Below are 20,021 nucleotides of genomic sequence, written 5' to 3'. Positions count from 1 at the left end.
ACGAATGAGGAACTCATCGCGATCGCCAACTCCCTGAAGGTGAGCAAGGCACCGGGATTGGATGGGATTCCGAATCTGGCTGTGAAGAAGGCCATCAAAGAGGCCCCAGACTATTCCGGGAAAGCAATGCAGAAGTGCCTGGATGACTGTACATTCCCAGAGAGATGGAAGCCAGAAGCTGGTCTTATTGCCGAAGACAGGGAAACCACCTGGTGACCCGTCGGCATACAGACCGATATGTCTGCTCGATACGGCGGGTAAGGTGCTCGAGAAGGTTATTCTCAATAGACTGGTTAGGTACACCGAAAGTGCAAACGGTCTGTCGAGTAACCAGTTCGGCTTCCGAAAAGGCAAGTCTACGGTGGATGCTATTCTGTCCGTCACCAAAACAGCAGAGGTAGCACTCCAGCGTAAAAGATGGGGCATTCGCTATTGCGCAATCGTCACGTTGGACGTGAAAAATGCGTTCAATAGTGTTAGCTGGGATTCCATAGCCCACTCGCTTCGGAAACTAGACATTCCGGTATCTTTGTACAGGATTCTGGGAAATTATTTCCAGAATCGTGTGCTAGTTTACAGCACAGACGAGGGTCAAAAATGTGTCCCAATTACCGCAGGGGTTCCACAAGGTTCCATCCTGGGCCCGGTACTGTGGAATATCATGTACGATGAAGTGCTGAAACTAAAGCTCCCCCAAGGGGTTGTGATCGTTGGGTTTGCGGACGACATCACACTTGAGGTCTACGGCGAGTCGATCGAGGAGGTTGAGTTGACGGCTTCGCACTCTATAAGCGTCGTCGAGGACTGGATGCGCTCCAAAAAACTGGAGCTGGCGCATCATAAGACGGAGATTTCAGTTGTCAATAACCGCAAGTCGAAGCAACAGGCGTTGATCAGTGTCGGGAATTGCACCATCGCCTCTAAGCGCTCCCTGAAGCTGCTGGGGGTGATGATCGATGACAAGCTCGCCTTCGGGAGCCATGTCGAATATGCCTGTAAGAGGGCTTCAATGGCTATTGCAGCATTATCTCGCATGATGTCCAATAGCTCAGCAGTGTACGGCAGCAAGCGGAAACTTCTAGCTAGCGTGACTTCGTCCATACTGAGATACGGCGGGCCAGTGTGGTCCAAAGCACTAGGTACTAGTAAACATCGGAGTAAGTTGGAAAGTACCTACAGGCTCATGTGCCTGAGGGTTGCGAGCGCGTATCGAACTGTGTCATACGACGCAATCTGCGTCCTGTCCGGCATGATGCCTATCAGCATAGCCATTAAGGAGGACGTAGAATGCTTCGATCAACGTGACACAAGGGGCATACGAGGTACCAGAAGATCATTCTCGATGATCAGATGGCAGCAGGAATGGTCCAATTCCGTGAAGGGTGGATGGACGCATCGACTTATTCCGGATGTATCCGGATGGGTCGGGAGGCGCCATGGAGAAGTGAACTTCCATCTGACACAGATTCTGTCAGGCCATGGTTGCTTTAGGCAGTATCTACACAGATTCGGGCATGCGGGGTCCCCCATGTGTCCCGAGTGCGCGGAAGCGGAAGAGACTGCTGAGCATGTCTTCTTCGTGTGCCCTCGTTTTGTGCATGCGCGGAGCGACATGATGGTAGTGAGCGGGCCAGACACCACTCCGGACAACCTAGTTCGGAGGATGTGTAAAGACCCAAACATTTGGAGGGCGGTTTGTATAGCCGCCTCTCAAATAGTTTTAGAATTGCAAAACAGGCGACAGGTTGACCACCGACACGCCAGTGTTAGCTAACGGCCAGTCTCCAGGTTAGTTAGCTAAGTTAGCAAAAAGACCTAAAGAACTAAGAGGGTGCACAGAGCACAAAAGCCGCTCCCCGAAGCAATACCTAGCGGTGGTCCCGGGGAGTATTATGGGCTGGAGACTGAAGGGGTTTTAGTGGGTCCGGTCACTGATTCAAACCAACCCCACACTCCCTGAGGTTGGTCACCTGCAAATTTCCCCTTCACCTGAAACAAAAAAAAAAATAAATAAATAAATATATATATATATATATATATATATATATATATATATATATATATATATATATATATATATATATATATATATATATATATATATATATATATATATATATATATATATATATATATATACATATATATCCTCTAAAAAATCACATACATTGCCTACTTTATAACTTAATATTTGTTTAAGTGCTTTACAGTGTTCTGTTTAGGATTACCATGGCACATACCAATTTCAGAAGCTAAAAATGAACGCTAATAGCTATACTAAGAGAAACAGTATTAAACGAAATGTGAAGGACTGTTTACAGTCAAAACTGAAATATTTTATTTTGAATATACAAAATTTGCTGGCCTATGAGGCACAATCATTAAAATAACCTAAAAAATGAAACATACAATTCTTCAAATAGACGAAGAATTTATGTGTTCAACTCTAAAATAATAGATAAAATACAGAAATTTACTGTTATTTATTATTTAATATTCACAACTGTATCCGATTTCTCTAAATGGCAACAAATCACAAGTTAACTAGATTGATCGTCCTTTTCTGCCTCTTCAGACTCCGGAGTCTTGCCGTTCGCCTTGTGGTCATTGTGCTGTGCACTTACTGTCGTGCTTGTTGAAGTATCGGTTGTAGCTTCTGCTGCGGTATTACCTTGATGCAAAAAAAGTGTTGGTGCATGGGTTTGTCTGGGTGCTTCATGAAGATTCTTGAGAATTTCTGCTACTGGTACCGGTCGCACAAAATGAGGACCACTATTATCGTAATCGTCGTTACTGCTGCTAATGAACGGTGCACGTGTACTGGTTGGACGGCTAGTGGAGCTTTTAGTAGAAGATTCGTCTGTGCTTCGTTTCGTTTTTGCCCCGGATGGATGAACAATTGGAGTTTTAAGAGAAACCGGCTCCACGGTGGTAGTAGACAAACGCTTCGAAATATTGTTTTGCTGATCGTATTTCAGCGCTGGATTTTCTGTTAAATGAATTGGTAGTTTTATTTTTGTATCAGAGCCAATAGGAGAAATAACATTTCGAACATTACTTTTTGCAGAACTTAGCACGTTACTGTCAATAGATTCTTTCGGTTTTGGATCGCCTAAAACTTCTGGGTTGATGGGTGAGGGCCTATTAAGTGTTGGTTCGCTCTTCGTAGAATCGATTGGAATGCAGTTGATTTTGGTTGACATCAACAAAATTAATGGCACCTGATTCGAGTACAATTTCATTAGCATAGCAAGACAATCTACAAATGGCTTATACTTACAAAACGTAGCATTTTGATCGGAGATAATCCACGGGTGCATGTGAAATGAATGCTGTAGCTCGCGTGATGACGACTATATTTATAACGTGACAAAAGTCACACATTGTATGGTATTTCCAATATTCCGCTAGGTTTTTTTCATCCTGTATATGTATCTTCCTAATTTACATGTCATATCACATATGCGCGGCCATGTAACGCGGGCTGGTACTACACACCCTTACGGAACCTGAATTTCTCTTTTTAGAGAGACTTTACAGCCGAACCCGATCAATAAAAAAAATCAGGATTATAACAAATCTTGATATTTTGTTACGAACTTTTTGTATCAACTTGTGTTCTAAACTTGGTCTCGTTAAAAGTTAAAATATCAAAATTCCTATCGAAATAACTTGCTGATGATTACAAAATAGCAAGTTTTGTAAGGATTTTGACAGAAAAAGATCAGCATTAGTTAAAATGTACAATTTTGTTAACTGAATAACAAACTTTGTTATAAACATGCTTTAAAAAACACACTTGAACATTCAGGTGTATGATAACAAAATTTGATATAAATCTGTACTTTTCATCATTCTGACATATCAAGAATATTACAAGCTTTGTTATTTCTATCAAGTTCAGATATATTTGTGTTACCCATTTGATATAATCGTTTGATCTGGAATGTTTGCGTTCGAATCACAAGACAAATACTGTACTAGTACAGTCACGCGTTTTTTTTTACGAGGTTGTTTTTTACGCGGATTTTTGAATTAACGCGGTTTTTTTTTACGCGGATGTTTGAATTGACGCGGTTTTTTTTTACGCGGATTTTTTAATTAACGCGGTTTTTTTTACGCGATACCGCGCTAATTCAAAAAAATTTTCACGAATTTCAGAATTAACGTGGGTTTGGAACCAGAAACGTTTAAGTGTTTATCTAGTAAAAGACTTAGTCCAAAAAATACTCTCCGCCCACCGAAAGATCCGGCATGACCATCAAAGAGGACAATTAAATACTGTAATAAAAAGTGGTTCTAGAGTGACTCGGGTTTTTTTCTAAAGCCCTTCTTGCTGGACTACTTTACGCGGATTTTAAAAAAAACGTGGTTTTTTTTACGCGGATTTTTGAATTAACGCGGTTTTTTTTACGCAGATTTTTGAATTAGCGCGGTATTTTTTTACGCGGATTTTCGAATTAACGCGGTTTTTTTTACGAGGTACGTATCCCCCGCGTAAAAAAACCTGACTGTATTATGAATCTACTGATGTTTTTATTTCGTCCCGAAGAACTGCCTCGTTTTTTGGTTTAGAATTTATTTAATTGCTTTTCAATCCACTTTTGTCATGCCATTTTATTTTTTTGTGTTGAATGCTAACGTTTAATCTCACAATCCTTCTTGTGTTCGAAAAATATATAAGCAATCCATATATAAATAAAAAAAATCAAGTACGTACAAAGTATACGTGATCGTAAATATTCTAAAACGTATTAATCCTCTGTATTGGTATTTTTTGCTAGTGTAGAACCTATTTTTTGAATGCAAAACTCAATTTAACTGAAATATTTATTATCAAACATTTATTTGACATGGCGAAATATAATTTATACAATTGATTGCGGCTCAAGTACAGTGCAAGAAGGTTCGGAGGATGGGCTGAATTTAATCAAACAATGCTCGAACAGGCCCCAAAACTGTCATTCTTATATTGTGCATAGGTTTTCCTTGTTCTTATTTGAAATTTAATTGTCATAGTTTAAATTAAAATCATTTGCTCAACTTTCTGTATGGCATCTACCCAGTGTATAAAATCTGCTCAAGTTTACAAAGTACAACAAAAAAACCCCAATCGTGTCATAAGACCTTAACCTGATATTAGGTGATAATTGAACAAGTGTGTTTTGGCAAATGGGTATAGTACAACCTATCGGAACCAATAAGTTGTGAGTTGAGACTAATGACTTCGGCAAACTGGTTTGGTGATTTAGTAATGCATGTTCCATATTATATATTTTAGCAATGCGTATCAGCATATATCATATTGTATGTATGCTTATGAGTAAGACTCCTGTTTCGTGCTTTGGAATAGCGTCTTCTGTTAGGCAAGCAATCATTTCATCGGAAGAGATACGGAATAAGTTGAGTCTAATGACTTTGGCAAACTGGTTCGATGATGTAATAATGCATATTTTATATTATTTATTTTAGCAATGCACATTAGCATATGTTATATTGATTGTATGTATCCATATAAGTAAAGCTTCTGATCCGTGCATTGAAATTGTGTCTTATGTTATGCAAGCAATCATTTCATCGGAGAAGATGAAAGCACTAGAGGAAAGGAATATATGACTTTGTCTTACTTTCATTCTGAGCTTGAATGAACGACTATTTTTTTAAAGAACGTTTCGAAACCGAAACATTCATTGGCGAACACCATTCGTCACGGAGCGATATGAAGTTTCATTAGACTTCCAAAGTCCAAATGTTGTCCAAGATCGTTAATTTCTTGCATGATGGTTCTTCATAATTCAGCGTACCTCTTTGCAAAATATTAGTTCTCTATGACTTTATTAACCCCTCCGGACGATAATAGGTAAAATCTTACGATAATAGAGCCGGTACCCTATTTGTTTCCTAATTTTCAAATCTTTAGTCACGAAATTAGTGTCAAAAAAGGTCTGGTAGTCCCATAAAACTCTATTGAACTTTATTGTGACCGGGCTGTAAAAAAACATGTTCCTATTCTCAGAGATCGCTGAACCGATTTACATAAAATGTGTGTCAAATAAAAGGCCTCGACTTTCTGTTTACTATACACAGACTTCGCAGTCAACTGTTAAGTGTACAGGACAATTGCGGGACTAGCGCTACGATCCTACTGACACTAACAGTCTCTCCCGAGCCGGGACTCGAACATACGACGACTGGCTTGTAAGGCCAGCATCGTACATCGAGATCAGCTGGGAGCACGTTATCCGATATACATCAAGATGTAAAAATCACGAATCTTTATTACCTCAAAAACTACGCAATCGATTTGAACAAAATTGGTATCTAATAAACCGGTTGTCTTCAAAATTCTTGACCCATGAATTTTACAATGATTGATCATGTGGTTCAAAAGTTATGAAAAAAAGTGCTCTGAAAGCTTTTTCAACTAACTCATTTCTCTTAGACACGGCTGGAAGAGGTTCCTAATTGTTTTATTATAATCTGACTTTTACATTCACCATAATGTATCAAATTTTTAACGAGAGTCTATTATCATATGGATTATATGGATATATATGGATATATGGATGACTCATTTGAATTAAACTAGTGTTGACTTAACAAAAAATAGCTTTTGCTCTAGTATTAGCTGTACTTCTTCGTATTCTCACTAGGATGATTCCCCACTCTTGTTTCACTACAGCACAGCACAAATTTGTATGGGAAAACCCACTTTTTTGCATTTTTTTTTTCGGGGGAGCTCAGCAATGCATTATTAATGCACAACACTACGTAAAAGTATAGTATTTTAGATGCTCAACAACTTTGCCGAAGACACTGGAGAGCTAGCATGTCCTCAAATGCTGAAAATCATTTTTTTTGCCAACACTGCTAGCGTACCGGCGTCCGTGGGATTTCTATCAGAAGCAACCTGTCGTATCGAGTTTATACACTAAGCTAGACTAGGCAAACAAATTTAGGTTAATATTCAGGGCGCAAGTAGGATCTACAACATGTTGCAGAGGTTAAATATGATAGAAATCTGATTAACGGCGGTACACTGGTAGTGTTGGCAGTAAACATGATTTTCAGCCTTTAGTTCGACATACTCATCTTTAAACAGCTATAGCATTTTTTATGGACATCGTAGCTCCTTAGTGGTTTTTAGGCAAAGTTGTTAAGCATCAAAAAACCTACCTTATGAAGTTTTAAAACGTATGGTTTGCCGATCTGAGCTCTCTAGAGAGCAAAATGCAAAATAGTGGGTTTTCCCATACAAATTTCCATGCATATTTGAAATGCAATGCGCCAAGCGGAGACAAAACAAATCGACTTCCGATAAATTTAGGAATGTTTGGGGCTTCAAATAGAACCAAAAAAACTTGGTTCTGGCTTTGTGTTATCAAGTATCATTTTTTCCAAAAAACGATTCCCCACCCTAATATTCACGGTATATTTTACTAGTCTAGCGGAGTGGATTCGGGACCCAATTTAAACTGTTATAATGGGAACCAGTCAATGGAGATTCTATACGACTGGTTCCCGTTATAACCGTTTGAATTGGTTCCCGAATCTACTCCGCCAGACTGTAAATATAGGAACTGTAGTTATTAGGCAGGAGAAAACTTCTTCTTTTTTTTTTATTCTCGCTTATTTTCCGACGGTCTAGTTCCGCCACTGTTGTTGTGCCAATCACCGACGCCCAGGGAGGCGACTCCACCCAGGACCCTAACTCACGACCCGTTAATTAACGGATCGGCGCCAACGGCTTTACTTCCTCATGCGATGGAAGGCGTGATCCCAGATATTTTTCGCCTCAGAAAATCTCCCGGTGTCGGCTAGGATTGAAGCTAGACCAGTTGGGTTGGTTGTGAGTGGATCACGCCACCCCACAACCATCGACACCTATGTCGGCGTTGGGATATACAGATTTATCTGTAAAATATATAGTTATATCTACAGATTTTTTTAAATATAGATTTCTATAATTTTTTTTACAAAATGAAATTTTTTTACGATTCAAACTGTATAATACAGTTTTGTTCGGTTGTTGCATCAATAATTGATAATGAATTTTTTTATCCTAGGGCAAGTTTTTGGAAGATCTTCTTTTTCTTATGTTTTGAAAAATCGGTTTTTTTTTCTTCAGTAATATGACTCAGGGATACTGCCCATGATCGCAAAAATTGTAACATTTGCAAATTGGTTGTTCGAGGAAACGAGACTTCTATATTTTGACCTTAAATGTATTGTTTCCTATATATTCTTGCAAATAGACAGTTCATCCAGAGACAAACAGACGTGTGTAATGTATCAAATTTTAAATGAAAGTCTATTATCTCATAGATTACATGACTCATTTGAATAAAACTAGTGTAGTCTTAACAAAAAATAACTCCGCTCTATTACTCGTCATTCGAAAGCTTAAGGTGTCTCCTTCAAGGCCAAACGATATTTAACCAACAAATGGCTGACTTCGAGCCACCAGTGCGGAATTTCAGAAACACAAGACTCGGTAACAGTTAATGCGTCACCTGTGAAAACGCTATTTAATGTTTGCTGCGGCGAAGCAAACATAAAATAGCGTTTTCATAGCAAACACATTAAAATAGCTTCGCTCTATTACTCGTCCGCGTAAAAAAAAACCGCGTAAATTCTGGAATCCGCCAAAAGAAAAACCGCGTAAATTGGGTTGTTTAGCTGTATCAGTTTTTTATGTCATCTGAATTTTCTAAGCAAAACGTGATTTTCAAAAATTTTCTATCGTTGTAATTTACCTTTTGAATCACAACTTAAAACTGCTCGAGATCTGCTCGAAATAGCTACAATGACACTTCGCCCATATACCAACTGTCATTGTAGCGATTTAGAGCGATTTTAAATCCTTCATTCAAAAAATCGATAGACAATGATAGAAAATTTTAAAAATCATGTTTTGCTCAGAAAATTGCACTCTTTTAGCTGATTTTTTTTTACTAATGTATGCCTGCAGGGCACTTGATACTGAAATGCCACTGCGACATTCTTGCTGATTGTCTTTTGTGGCGGGCCCCGATTGCTGTGCACAGGTTACGGATTGCTCGTACTCATTGATGGAGTAGAGCTGTTCTGTTGTAAACCTGTACCCCAATTAGGTACAACATAGTTGATGAAACTAATTACCTGTTTGGAATTAGAACTCCACACTTGATATGGAGTTAAAAGGTAACTTCCTAAGAAGTTGTACCTAGAGGAAGCAAGAGCTTCGCAAGAGCAAAGCAAATGCTCTGAACTCTCTGGTTCAGATTTGCAGAATCGGCAGGTGTCGTTCAACACTACACCGATTTTCTTTAAATGATAAAAAGCGGGACAGTGTCCGGTAAGGAGTCCCGTGATTATCCGTAGGTCACTACGATTTAGACTAAGTAGCTTTCTGGCTGTTCCAGGGTTCGGATAGATAAACTGTTTAGCTTGTCTACAACCCTGTGCCTGTTGCCATTGGGATACTATTTATAGCCTTTCCCAAGTTAGTAGTTCGCTTTTGATAGCGGAAATGGACGTACCCAGAAATGGCTCGGGGCCAATAAACCGCTGAGCTGATCCCTGTCTTGCTAGGTAGTCAGCATGTTCATTACCCTCGACTCCGCAGTGTCCGGGCACCCAAAACAGAAAAACTGAATTCTGTCGGGAAAGTTCCCGTAGAGTTTCAATGCATTCCCAAACAAGTTTGGAAGCGCATTTGACGGACTTAAGTGCTAGTAGTGCTGCTTGACTGTCCGAGAATATACCGATTTTCGCATGTCTGTAGTTGCGTTGCAGACATATTTTTGCGCAGATATATATGACATATACATTTTGCGCAGATATATATGGCATATATGGATCTGGTGTTATCTAAAACAGCAAAAAAAAACGACTTTCTGGGACTTAGAGATTTTTCAGCTGGGAAACAATCTCATTTCACTTGTCCCATCTCAATTTCACTTCACTGTCAGGTGCTTATTATTTTTTTCACGGTGAAACATATTTCACTCTCACGCTCACTTCACTTTTTAAAAACCTATTCCCGATTCCACCTCAAGTGAGGTGACAAAAATCACCTCCGTGTAGTGAGATTGACAGTGAAGGAAAATTGAGGATAGGACAAGTGAAATTGTGTGAGATTGTTTCCCAGCTCAAAAATCTCTAAGTCCCAGAAAGTCGTTTTTTTAGATAACACCAGATCTTGACGTGTTCTGCATTTCTAAGACATTCGGCATGAAAAAAATGTTTTTTTTCGGGATCGAAAATTTCCTAAACTAGTTTGCATTTTTTTCATCGGGCAAAAAAATGAAAATTTGACCGCTTTAAGGCACGGATCAAATTCTGATTCGTTTCGTTACTGAAGAATAAATCCAATATTTACCATTAGATCACAAATCAATCAACTTTAAGACTTATGGCATCTTCGTGGAATCATTTCACCGTTCAAAATGGTCGTGAAATAATTCCACGCCAAACGTCGCTTTTTCCGTTCTCACTTCACTGATATGACACTCATAATAACCCAGATTCCGCGGCAGATTGCACTTTGCGACGTTTTTCTCACTTACGTGAGTCCCGTAATAGGATTTTGTTCACTTCACTCTGATTTCACCGTGAAGTGATATCCGTAATAAGCACCAATAACCCAGATTTCACGGCAGGTGTCACTTTGCGACGATTTTTTCACTTACGTGAGCCTCGTAATAAGACTTTATTCACTTCACTCTGATTTCACCGTGAAGTGATTTCCGTAATAAGAACCAATAACCCAGATTTCACGGCAGGTGCCACTTTGCGACGATTTTTTCACTTACGTGAGCCTCGTAATAAGACTTTATTCACTTCACTCTGATTTCACCGTGAAGTGACTCCCTTAATAAGCACCTCGGTAACAGTTATTGCGTCACCTGTGAAAACGCAATTTCATGTTTGCTGCGGTGAAGCAAACATAAAATAGCGTTTTCATAGCAAACACATTATCTATTTTCGAGTCCTGTCCTGAAAATTCGAAGTGGTGGCTCGAAGTCGGCCGTTTCTGGATTCAATACCGATTCATCTTAACGTGCTACCGAAATTGAAATGTTTTATCGGTGGGTTCAAATAAAATTCTAGGTCAATTCTAGAACGGCGCCATTTTTGAATACTTCAAATGAAATACTTCAAATGAAGTTGCTCGATAAAACGTATTGTTTACATTCAGGACCTGGTTTTGTTGACAAGAGAAAGAATAGAGCTTTAAACATCACCACGTTTTTGGAAAAAAAAATCGTATTTCTCATCATGTAACCTCGATAGCATCTTTTTCAATAACCGACATTTCATACTTTTTATAGGATAGAATATGGTCCTAAAGTTTTACATGGTTTTCTGATTGTTATGTATCAGCTGAAAGAGAGTCATTTTCTGAAATAACGTGATTTTCATAAAATGTTAATCGTTGTTCTTTAATTTTTAACTGAATAATAAAAAACTATCTTAAATGACATTTCGCCTATGTATCGCACATAGGTGAACTGGCATTTAAAAAATGTCGAGTAGATTTTCATTCTTCGTTTAAAAATCAAAGAAAAATGATAACAATTTTTTAAAAATCACGTTATGCTCAGAAAACGCATCTTATTCAAATGATTCATTAAAGGTGGTATAGCTTTAGGACCCAATTACCACGTCAGTTTTCAGAGAAATCGATCAAGTGTACTCAAATTAGGGTAGGGAACATATTTTAGGCCTGTGTATTGTGTATTGAGATGAAATCACCGCTGTGGCATCGCGTTATGTTTCAAGGGCTAACATCTCAACATATGTGTAAACGAGATAGCATATCACCGCCTCTTTTCATACATCTTTATCTTACTGCTGACAGCGGGCACAAATGAGTTTGAGCCCAGGACATGAGTTCATTGTCATTCACTGTTACTCGGTATAATTGTTCGAGGAACGGAGACTTCTATATTTTGACCTTAAATGCTTTGCTTCCTATATATTCTTGCAAATAGACAGTTCAACCAGAGACAAACAGACGTGTCTCTTCGAAGAAAAATCCTGAAAAATCTTCGTCTTTATTCGAAACGTTACATTCATTCACCCTTTTGAAGGTGACACGGGTGTCACCCGGGGTGGACAGATCCTTTCGAACAACCATATTTTTGCAGGTGTGAAAAGTGCATACTATTTCAACTATTTCCCCATAAAAAAACATGAAACCCATAAAATGTCGAATGTTACAGTTATGCGATAACCGGCAGGATACGTGACGCATAAAAATAAAAAAAGAACCGTAAATTCCAAAACTCGACGCTTTCGAGAAAGGCTAAAATGCAGAGTTGATTCCACTTGCAAATCTAAGAATTAAGAATTCCGCATTAATCCAGATTGATCTTTGATTTGAAATACAGTTTGTGCCAATTGTGCATGTAGTTGATGGGTTGTGTCACATTTCCCCGAAAGTCATTTTCCCGAAACACAACTTCCCGAATGATATTTTCCCGAATGTTATATCCCCGAATGTACTGTTTCCCCGAATGTACCACTTCCCCGAAATTCATTTCCCCGAATGTATCATTTCCCCGAATTTTGATTCCCCGAATGTACCATTTCCCCGAGTTTCGATTTCCCGAATGTACCGTTTTCCCGAATTTCGATTCCCCGAATGTAACATTTCCCCGAAATTTGATTTTCCGAGTGTGAAATTTTCTCGAAATTTATTCCCCGAAAGCGTGTCTAAGCAATACTAGGATTTTTCCCCAAAAAATTCCGTTTTTTGTTTCACGATGCAAGTGCGAAATGATGTGTAACTAATTAATCACGCTTTCTTATAGGTCATAAAATTTTCGTAATACACTAAGGTCGCTTTTTACGCGGTTTTTACGCGGCTATTTTTACGCGTATTCCGGATTTTATGCGGTTTTTTACGTATTTTTCACGCGGGTTCTTTTGACGCGGCACGTATTCCCCGCGTAAAAAGCGACTTTGGTATATAAGACATTTGCGCGATTCTATCGATGCGAGAGCACCGCTTGACCATCTACCCAACCAAAACCATACAACAAATGTTAACGAATTAATCCATGACGAAACCGCGCAGCGAAGGTCGCGCGTCCCCAGAGTTAATTTATGAGTATGAGAGTATGAGAGACATATACAAATGTTAATGATGAGTATATGTATCGCGATTTTATCGATGCGAGAGCAACGCGTCCAATCATGAGAAAGGCGACATCCATAAATTACGTAACGCACAAAACTCGATTTTTGGACCCCCACCCCCCCATACGTAACGAAACGTAACGCCAACATCTACCCCCCCATAAAAATTACGTAACGCTGCAGAAGGATTTCCTTGATTAAAATGCTCGTTTTTAGAGAGTCTCTCCAGAGATTTTTCGTTACGTAACGCTGAACTTACCTCCTCCCCACCCCTGTGTAACAAATCGTAACGCTCAAGAATACCCCTCCTCCCTCCTATGAGCGTTACGTAATGTATGGATACCGCCAAAGCAAATTATTTTGGACCAAGCGAAATTGTGGGTGGGGTGGTGAGAAGCTGAAATATTAGAAAGTCATCTATTTTACAAAAGCTCAAGGCAAAAATTCATGTATGTATTTACTTGGAACCTTTTAGCGTTTTGTATGCTCAAACGAATTTGAATTCTTTAACTACAAAAATAACGAAAGTTTAAATCTTGTGTTTTTTAATAAAATTATCCAAAGATTAACAAAAAATAAATCAGAGCGATAATTGGTGTTCGATTTACTTAAGACTCGTCAGTCAAACTATTGTCAAGATTCAACTAGGCAATTTACCGCTTCGTATGTCCCTATTCATAGGTATGCTCGTACCAATAGGTGTATACCTCATGCGGCTTTGCCGCATAATCGAGGGCAAGGGACTTTGGCGGCCCCCAAGGCCGGCACTGCTCCCGCAGCCCGAGCCGGCCGCCGACCCGCCGTCGGAAGCGGCGGCCACGTGCACTTAAACAACTGATCTGTTGGATTTCCTAGGTCTATTCCAAACATAGGGGTGATCCCCTAGTTTACGTCCGAACGAGCGGTAGCGAGTAAGGACAGCATTCACCCCGGACAATCGAGTTGGCCAAAGGCCACGAGTGTGTTGCATCATATGTAGTTTTTACTGTAATCTTATTTAAATGCAGAAATTGAGCTATTGAAAGTTCTCATAGACCGGAAGATGAAAATAGGGTCAGAATTCGTGAAACGGATCACTAAAAATGAGGTCTCATTTTTTCAAATAAATATCAGAAACTTCAAGAGTTTCGCCCGGGAAGTTGATTTTTCAATTTTTGCTGAATTTGAGTGAGTTTTTAAGTTGTTATTGTCTTTGAAATTTAGACCAACATGTTTTTAAATAAACATATCTTTAAGAATATTGCATCGATTTTAATGAAATTTTCACAGCAGATGCATCGTAAGTTGCAGTTTCTAAAAATATTTTTGTTTGGACAAAATGTTTTTTAATAGTAACTATTTGAAACAATATGTTAAAAAACAATGTTTGGGGCACTGAAAAATCTGAAAATAATCCCAAGTATTTTCGACCAAATTTCGAAACTGCCCTGGAAATTTCGAGTTGGTGATATTTTTTGTGCAAAAGATATGGGGTTTCAAAGTTGGTGCCGCCACGCATTTTCAAGCGAGAAACGCCCCTAAACCCATCTTTTTTCAGTTTTCGTATAAAAATATGCAGCATATTTACCAAAAGCAATAGTATGGGCGCTCTCAAACCGCTGGTGCGTTTTGTACGGTAGTCCTTTAACTAAATTTTGCATTGTTTTTTAGTAAAGTGTGTAGATAGACTTGCGAGTTGTTTGGGCCATAAAGTTTATTGTCTTCGTTGTTAAAACGGGTAACAGACTAAGCATATTTTGACCGTTCTGCGGCTTAAAATCAATTCCATCAAACTTAGTTTACAAAACTTACAGAAGGAAAACATAAATTACAGTAGAACGTTTCTGTTGTGGTTTCCGGAAAAATAGTACATAGGCGTCGTACACAAATTACGTAACGCTAAAAATCTAGATTTCAGACCCCCTTCTCCCCCTATGTAACGATAGGTAACGTTCGACATGACTCCCCCCATCTAAAATTACGTAGCGCTGATCACGCTGACTACCCTCTGAAATTTTGAATTTCGAGCAAACATCACAATTACGTAACTGTTTTTACTACCCCCCACCCCACTACGTAACAATAATGCAATGCAGATAATAATGCAGACTCAACCCCTTTTCCCCCCTTCATGCGTTACGTAATTTGTGTACGACGTCATACACACTTAGATTTTATTGCCGAGAACTCAACAGCTGATAAACTCAGCGAAATGTTCTACAAGTTCTCCTCAGAATTTTTAAGAACTTCGGCAAACGAAACGTCAATACTTGCTGGCAGCGTTGCAAATTGAGCGAGAAGTAAAACCTTTCTTCTCCTTTCTGCTTGCGAACGAAACATATGTTACGCTTCTCGAGTCTTTTGCACACACGCTTTGGAGATACTCTTTCTTCTTCATGCATTCCCTTGAGTAGCAGCAAGCACGCACCGACACGAACAAACTCTTTCGTATTGCTACTCAGCTACCGTAAAAGAGTACGCGAGTACGCGAGTTCCTGCTAGTGAGTAGGAGTACTCGACTAAAATTGCTCGACTAGGAGTGCTTGAAAATCTGCTCGAAAACGGAAATGCTTTCTTCCCGGTTTAGCTTCATGCACCGACAGTGGGGTAACGTGTAGGGTATCGGACTGCTTCGGTAAGTTTTTTACAGCAGTCTAAGGCGGTATCATAAATTACGTAACGCTCATAGGGGGGAGGGGGGGTATTCTTGAGCGTTACGATTTGTTACACAGGGGTGGGGGAGGTAAGTTCAGCGTTACGTAACGAAAAATCTCTGGAGAGACTCTCCAAAAACGAGCATTTTAATCAAGGAAATCCTTCTGCAGCGTTACGTAATTTTTATGGGGGGGGGGGCAGACGTTGGCGTTACGTTTCGTTACATATGGGGGGGCGGGGGTCCAAAAATCGAGTTTTTTGCGTTACGTAATATATGGATGTCGCCTAATGCAAAACCAGCCGAAGCGAACCGCTGCCGAAGTAGTCCGATACCCTATCATTTTTTTCCCTATGCAACCATCGCAAAGCATCTTGAAACAATTGTCTTCGGCTAGTAGTTCTCGCGAGTTGGGGAATAGGTACACACGAGGAGAGTAGACGGGAGTGTGTGCATATGATCTCGGGAGTAAATGCGAGCAGGAAAGAACAAGAAATAGCTTTGAATAGAGAATTCTCTACTGTGTGAAAGCGGCATCACCGAGAACCTCACATCAGGTGTTGCATGCCGCTTACGAGCGAGACTAACAACACTGCTTGCTGGTTTACGGTAAATCGATATATTTGCTGCATGTTCTTTGAAATATATTGCTGACATTCGTTAAAAACTTCGCCGAGCTCAATCAGCTGTTGGGAAGTTTGTCGAAATAAATTAAGTGTGTATGAGAAACATCCTCTGGGAAAATGATACATTCGGTTAATGATGCATTATTTTTCGGCGAAATGTTACATTCGGGGAATCGTTTGGGGAAAATGGGTTTCGGGATAATGGTTTTCGGGGAATTGTTATACAATCGTAGTTGATGAGCAATTTGAGTTTGAAGGTAAATTTTCGAGGTGAAAACTAATTTCTCGCTGCGGGGAGAGCGTTAAAAAATCGTGTAAAACATACAACCTTTGTGTATTGCTAAACGAAACTATAACAGTTTTTCAAAAATTTTGTTTATATAAGCTGTGTGTGTGTGTCCGGTTCGATGTAGGGTATCGGCTCTATTATCGTCTGGTTTGTTATTATTATAATCCGAGGGGTTGATGAAATCATAGAGAACTAATTTTTTGCAGTAATATGCTTTGCAATATTAAAAAAAACATCATGCAATAAATTAACGCTCTAGGACGAAAATACAGGTGATGTAATAACATAAAGTTAGTTTTATAGTTTGTTATAATATCTTATAATTGTAATTAATTATGTATAAGTTGTACAGAGGTAATGTTTGTGTTTATTATTACATCTGTACAATTAAAGTGTGCTATTACTTTATAGCCACAACATGTTACGTCCCCATTACATCAATACTGACTGAAACCTGATCACTTCATTGCTCGAATGACTTTGCCTTTGATTTGAGGGTTGGATATATTGTACTACGACTTCAATGTAAACTTTTCGCAATTAACGCCCATGTGTTAATGTCCTAAAAGATGAATCACCCGCTATATAAACAATGTTCCAAAAATCTTTTCAATATTTGCCGGACGCTACGGCGAAACTAAACAACGATATCATCCTAATTATATATTATTTGTTCTTTGCGAAGAACAGGTTGCAAACTGATTTTGCTATATATACGGATAACCCAGCAAAGCTGGACACTGTCTTTCAATAACCGCTGGAAGAGAAATTTCTTTGTAAAATGAAGGCAATTGTAAGTACTCAAAATAGTCACTACCTTAATGTAAGTATCTGATTTTTGTTTTGAATTTTTAGGCTTGCATATTGTTCGTTGTGCCGTACACTTTGGCTTTGCCAGTTGATAAGGAAACATCAATAACCGGTGTCAGCACATCTACCATTAGCCACTTCGGAGACCGGATTCAATCAAATCATGGCACAGCCAGCTTAACCGTTACACAAAATCCGGCTATTTGGACAAAACAAACGGATCGTTTTTCAACAATCACGAATGAAGCTCAAAGAAGTACAACTGAAATTGTTACGGGTACACAATCTATACATAAATACCAACAGAAACGAGACACACCGAATGATTCATTGAAAGCAACCACTCGTATCAACCCAGTCTCGGGTGCAGCTGTTAAGGACCTGTCAACCGCTAGTGTACCCGTTCCTACAAAGCAATCGACTTACGTGAGACGTAATACACAAAAACCAGTCGTTCCTAGTACTATTTTACAAACCGACAGTAACATAAAGTATCAACCATCTCCGTTATCCAATGACACACCCGTTAAAACACTACCTGCCGCACAACCTTATAAGAATAACTAAATTTTCGGTTCGACAGAATAAAGTACATAATGATTGATTATGAAAATATACTTATCGTATTTAAAGCATCAATTATCGAACATTTCTTTTGAAAATATTCAGTTCCATATCTGCATCGAAAATTGATGTCACTTGAAGTGGGATCATTTCATCTTTCTTTTCCATGAGTTTTTCAATTTATTTTTCAAAATAAAACAAAAAAAATCATATTCGCCTTATATTGTTTTCGTTTTCTTATTGGATATCTATTGCCCCTTATTTATAAGTGCTTTTTAAGTTCATTCTGGCCATGGAAACAATTTAAACAAACCAATTTTACTATACAATATTGTTAGCGTTTGCTGAATCTATTTATTCACACTCTGTTTGTATTCAAATAATCATCTTCAACTGAGACCTTGCTCAATCTAGTTTCGAAAAACTCTTGTACAGTGTCCGTGTTCCACTTGTTTATAGATAATGTTTCTTTTACGTTACCGAACTCATCCATTAGTTTAACCATCGGATCCAACCCACGAACATACTTAATTGAAAGATTGGGAAATTTCGCAGGACGATCACTTTTAATAAATGCCTGAATTTGAGGATAGGCACCGAATTTGCAGGTACACACCTCAAGTACTGCTTTCGGATATATTTTTAACTTGCCGTCACTATTGACGTCCTTTTGACAGCACTCGCGGCAGTGATCCCTACAATTATAAATCAACGTATTGAATCTTGCATTTGTTTAAAAAAAAAAAACAAAAAATCTTACTTTAATTCGTCCAGATTATATTCACTTAAACTATTACATGATGAGCAAAATAGTTGAGATTTTATAAACCCGAATTCCCGGCAGTCTTTTGAAGTAAACTCTGCGTTTAACTGTTTGAGTAAGCGATATTTATTAGTTTTAATATTTCGTTCTCTAAACCTTTATGGATGTCGCTGTCCTGTGAATACTTACATAAAGCGCAAATTGCAGACAAAAAACCACGTAAACATAAATCATTTCGAAGGCAAGATATATTATGTTTAAAAATCGCCTTGCGTAAGAAAAAAAAAACAACTGTTTTGTTTTTCCATTAAAATTTTGACAACTGCCATTATAACCAGAGAACAGAGATGCTAGATATTTTAGAAAAACATCTGCACTGCTCGAAAAACGAGAACAAAAATCTGTTTGAAAACTTAAAAAAATCTACCGCATGGTGCCCGTTCATCGCTCACTTAAGAGCGAAATTTACTTCAAGTTCACATAAAAAAGTCCCGAAGTTATGTTTTACTAGCAATTGCGGTTATCGCACAGATAAATTATGTATTTTTCCCAAAAAAACGGCATATTATTTAGCGGAAAACTCTTTGTTAATAAGTTGAAACGGTTGAAACGTATTCACTTACAGAGGCTCCTTTCACCACTCATAAAATACATATGCGTCCGCTCACCGTTCACCAGGGCTCCTTTACCGCGCTGATGTAATATATTATTACAATTACAATTATTGAAAGTTTACATGATTTTATTCGATGTAAAATAACATCAAACGGTATTTCAAATTGTTCAGCATATTTACTTAAATATTAGTAGCATTTTTTTGGTTAAAAACGTCTTATCAAAGAGAAGTGCTTCATTTACGCTGTTTCAGTTTAACCTCTCTCTTTTCTTAGTTCTTGCAAGTTGTTTATTTAGCTCCTTTCTCGTTGTCAGTTGTTTTGAAACCCATATTTTTAGCATAAATTGGGTTGTTAAGCTATATCAGTTTTTTTTTGTCATCTGAAAGAGCTGCATTTTCTAAGCAGAACGTGATTTTCAAAAATATTCTATCGTTGTCCTTTAATTTTGAATCACGAATTAAAACTGTTCGCACCTACGTGAATTCTCATATGCAATTGTCAATTTATGTGTGAAAACAAAAGCAAAAATATTTCCTTCCTTCACTTTCGCAAGTAAAAACCAAACCAATATCAACAGAGTCGTCAGGGCCAA

At 38.5% G+C, this 20,021-nt stretch overlaps 3 protein-coding genes across 6 annotated transcripts; 1 reads left to right on the top strand and 2 right to left on the bottom strand.

Annotated features, from left to right (window-relative positions):
• Window positions 1-2,464: 2,464 nt before the first annotated feature.
• On the bottom strand, window positions 2,465-3,397 carry LOC129724365 (uncharacterized). The gene is made up of 3 exons (XM_055679219.1): window positions 3,281-3,397; window positions 3,059-3,221; window positions 2,465-2,989 (listed from the first exon to the last, which is right to left on the bottom strand). Exons 1-3 carry the CDS (start codon window positions 3,290-3,292, stop codon window positions 2,541-2,543), a joined length of 624 nt encoding a protein of 207 aa, XP_055535194.1. The 5' UTR covers window positions 3,293-3,397; the 3' UTR covers window positions 2,465-2,540.
• A 12,841-nt stretch (window positions 3,398-16,238) lies between these two features.
• On the top strand, window positions 16,239-18,124 carry LOC129724382 (uncharacterized). 4 transcript variants are annotated; one of them, XM_055679259.1, is made up of 3 exons: window positions 16,239-16,369; window positions 17,366-17,468; window positions 17,531-18,124. In XM_055679259.1, exons 2-3 carry the CDS (start codon window positions 17,457-17,459, stop codon window positions 18,050-18,052), a joined length of 534 nt encoding a protein of 177 aa, XP_055535234.1. In that variant the 5' UTR covers window positions 16,239-16,369; window positions 17,366-17,456; the 3' UTR covers window positions 18,053-18,124. The 4 variants fall into 4 exon arrangements, with proteins under 4 accessions (XP_055535234.1, XP_055535233.1, XP_055535231.1 ...); XM_055679258.1 differs by lacking the exon at window positions 16,239-16,369 and adding an exon at window positions 16,507-16,643; XM_055679256.1 differs by lacking the exon at window positions 16,239-16,369 and adding an exon at window positions 16,621-16,947.
• Window positions 18,125-18,256: 132 nt separating this feature from the next.
• LOC129724383 (selenoprotein F) lies at window positions 18,257-19,163 on the bottom strand. The gene is made up of 3 exons (XM_055679260.1): window positions 19,002-19,163; window positions 18,810-18,919; window positions 18,257-18,744 (listed from the first exon to the last, which is right to left on the bottom strand). Exons 1-3 carry the CDS (start codon window positions 19,044-19,046, stop codon window positions 18,408-18,410), a joined length of 492 nt encoding a protein of 163 aa, XP_055535235.1. The 5' UTR covers window positions 19,047-19,163; the 3' UTR covers window positions 18,257-18,407.
• Between the last annotated feature and the right edge of the window lie 858 nt (window positions 19,164-20,021).

Source organism: Wyeomyia smithii, chromosome 2, assembly GCF_029784165.1.
Source record: "Wyeomyia smithii strain HCP4-BCI-WySm-NY-G18 chromosome 2, ASM2978416v1, whole genome shotgun sequence".
Classification (NCBI taxonomy): Eukaryota; Metazoa; Arthropoda; class Insecta; order Diptera; family Culicidae; genus Wyeomyia; species Wyeomyia smithii.
This window is presented reverse-complemented; position numbering and strand designations above follow the sequence as displayed.

Excerpts from the sequence above, each read along its gene's own strand:
- LOC129724365 (XM_055679219.1), bottom strand. Across the intron at positions 2,990-3,058 it reads CGTGCTAAGTTCTGCAAAAA|AAAATCCAGCGCTGAAATAC; the intron begins GTAATGTTCGAA and ends TTCATTTAACAG.
- LOC129724383 (XM_055679260.1), bottom strand. The coding sequence starts at position 19,046 with ATGATTTATGTTTACGTGGTTTTTTGTCTGCAATTTGCGCTTTAT. Across the intron at positions 18,920-19,001 it reads GTCTGCAATTTGCGCTTTAT|TTAAACGCAGAGTTTACTTC; the intron begins GTAAGTATTCAC and ends TTACTCAAACAG. Across the intron at positions 18,745-18,809 it reads TATAATCTGGACGAATTAAA|GGATCACTGCCGCGAGTGCT; the intron begins GTAAGATTTTTT and ends TTATAATTGTAG.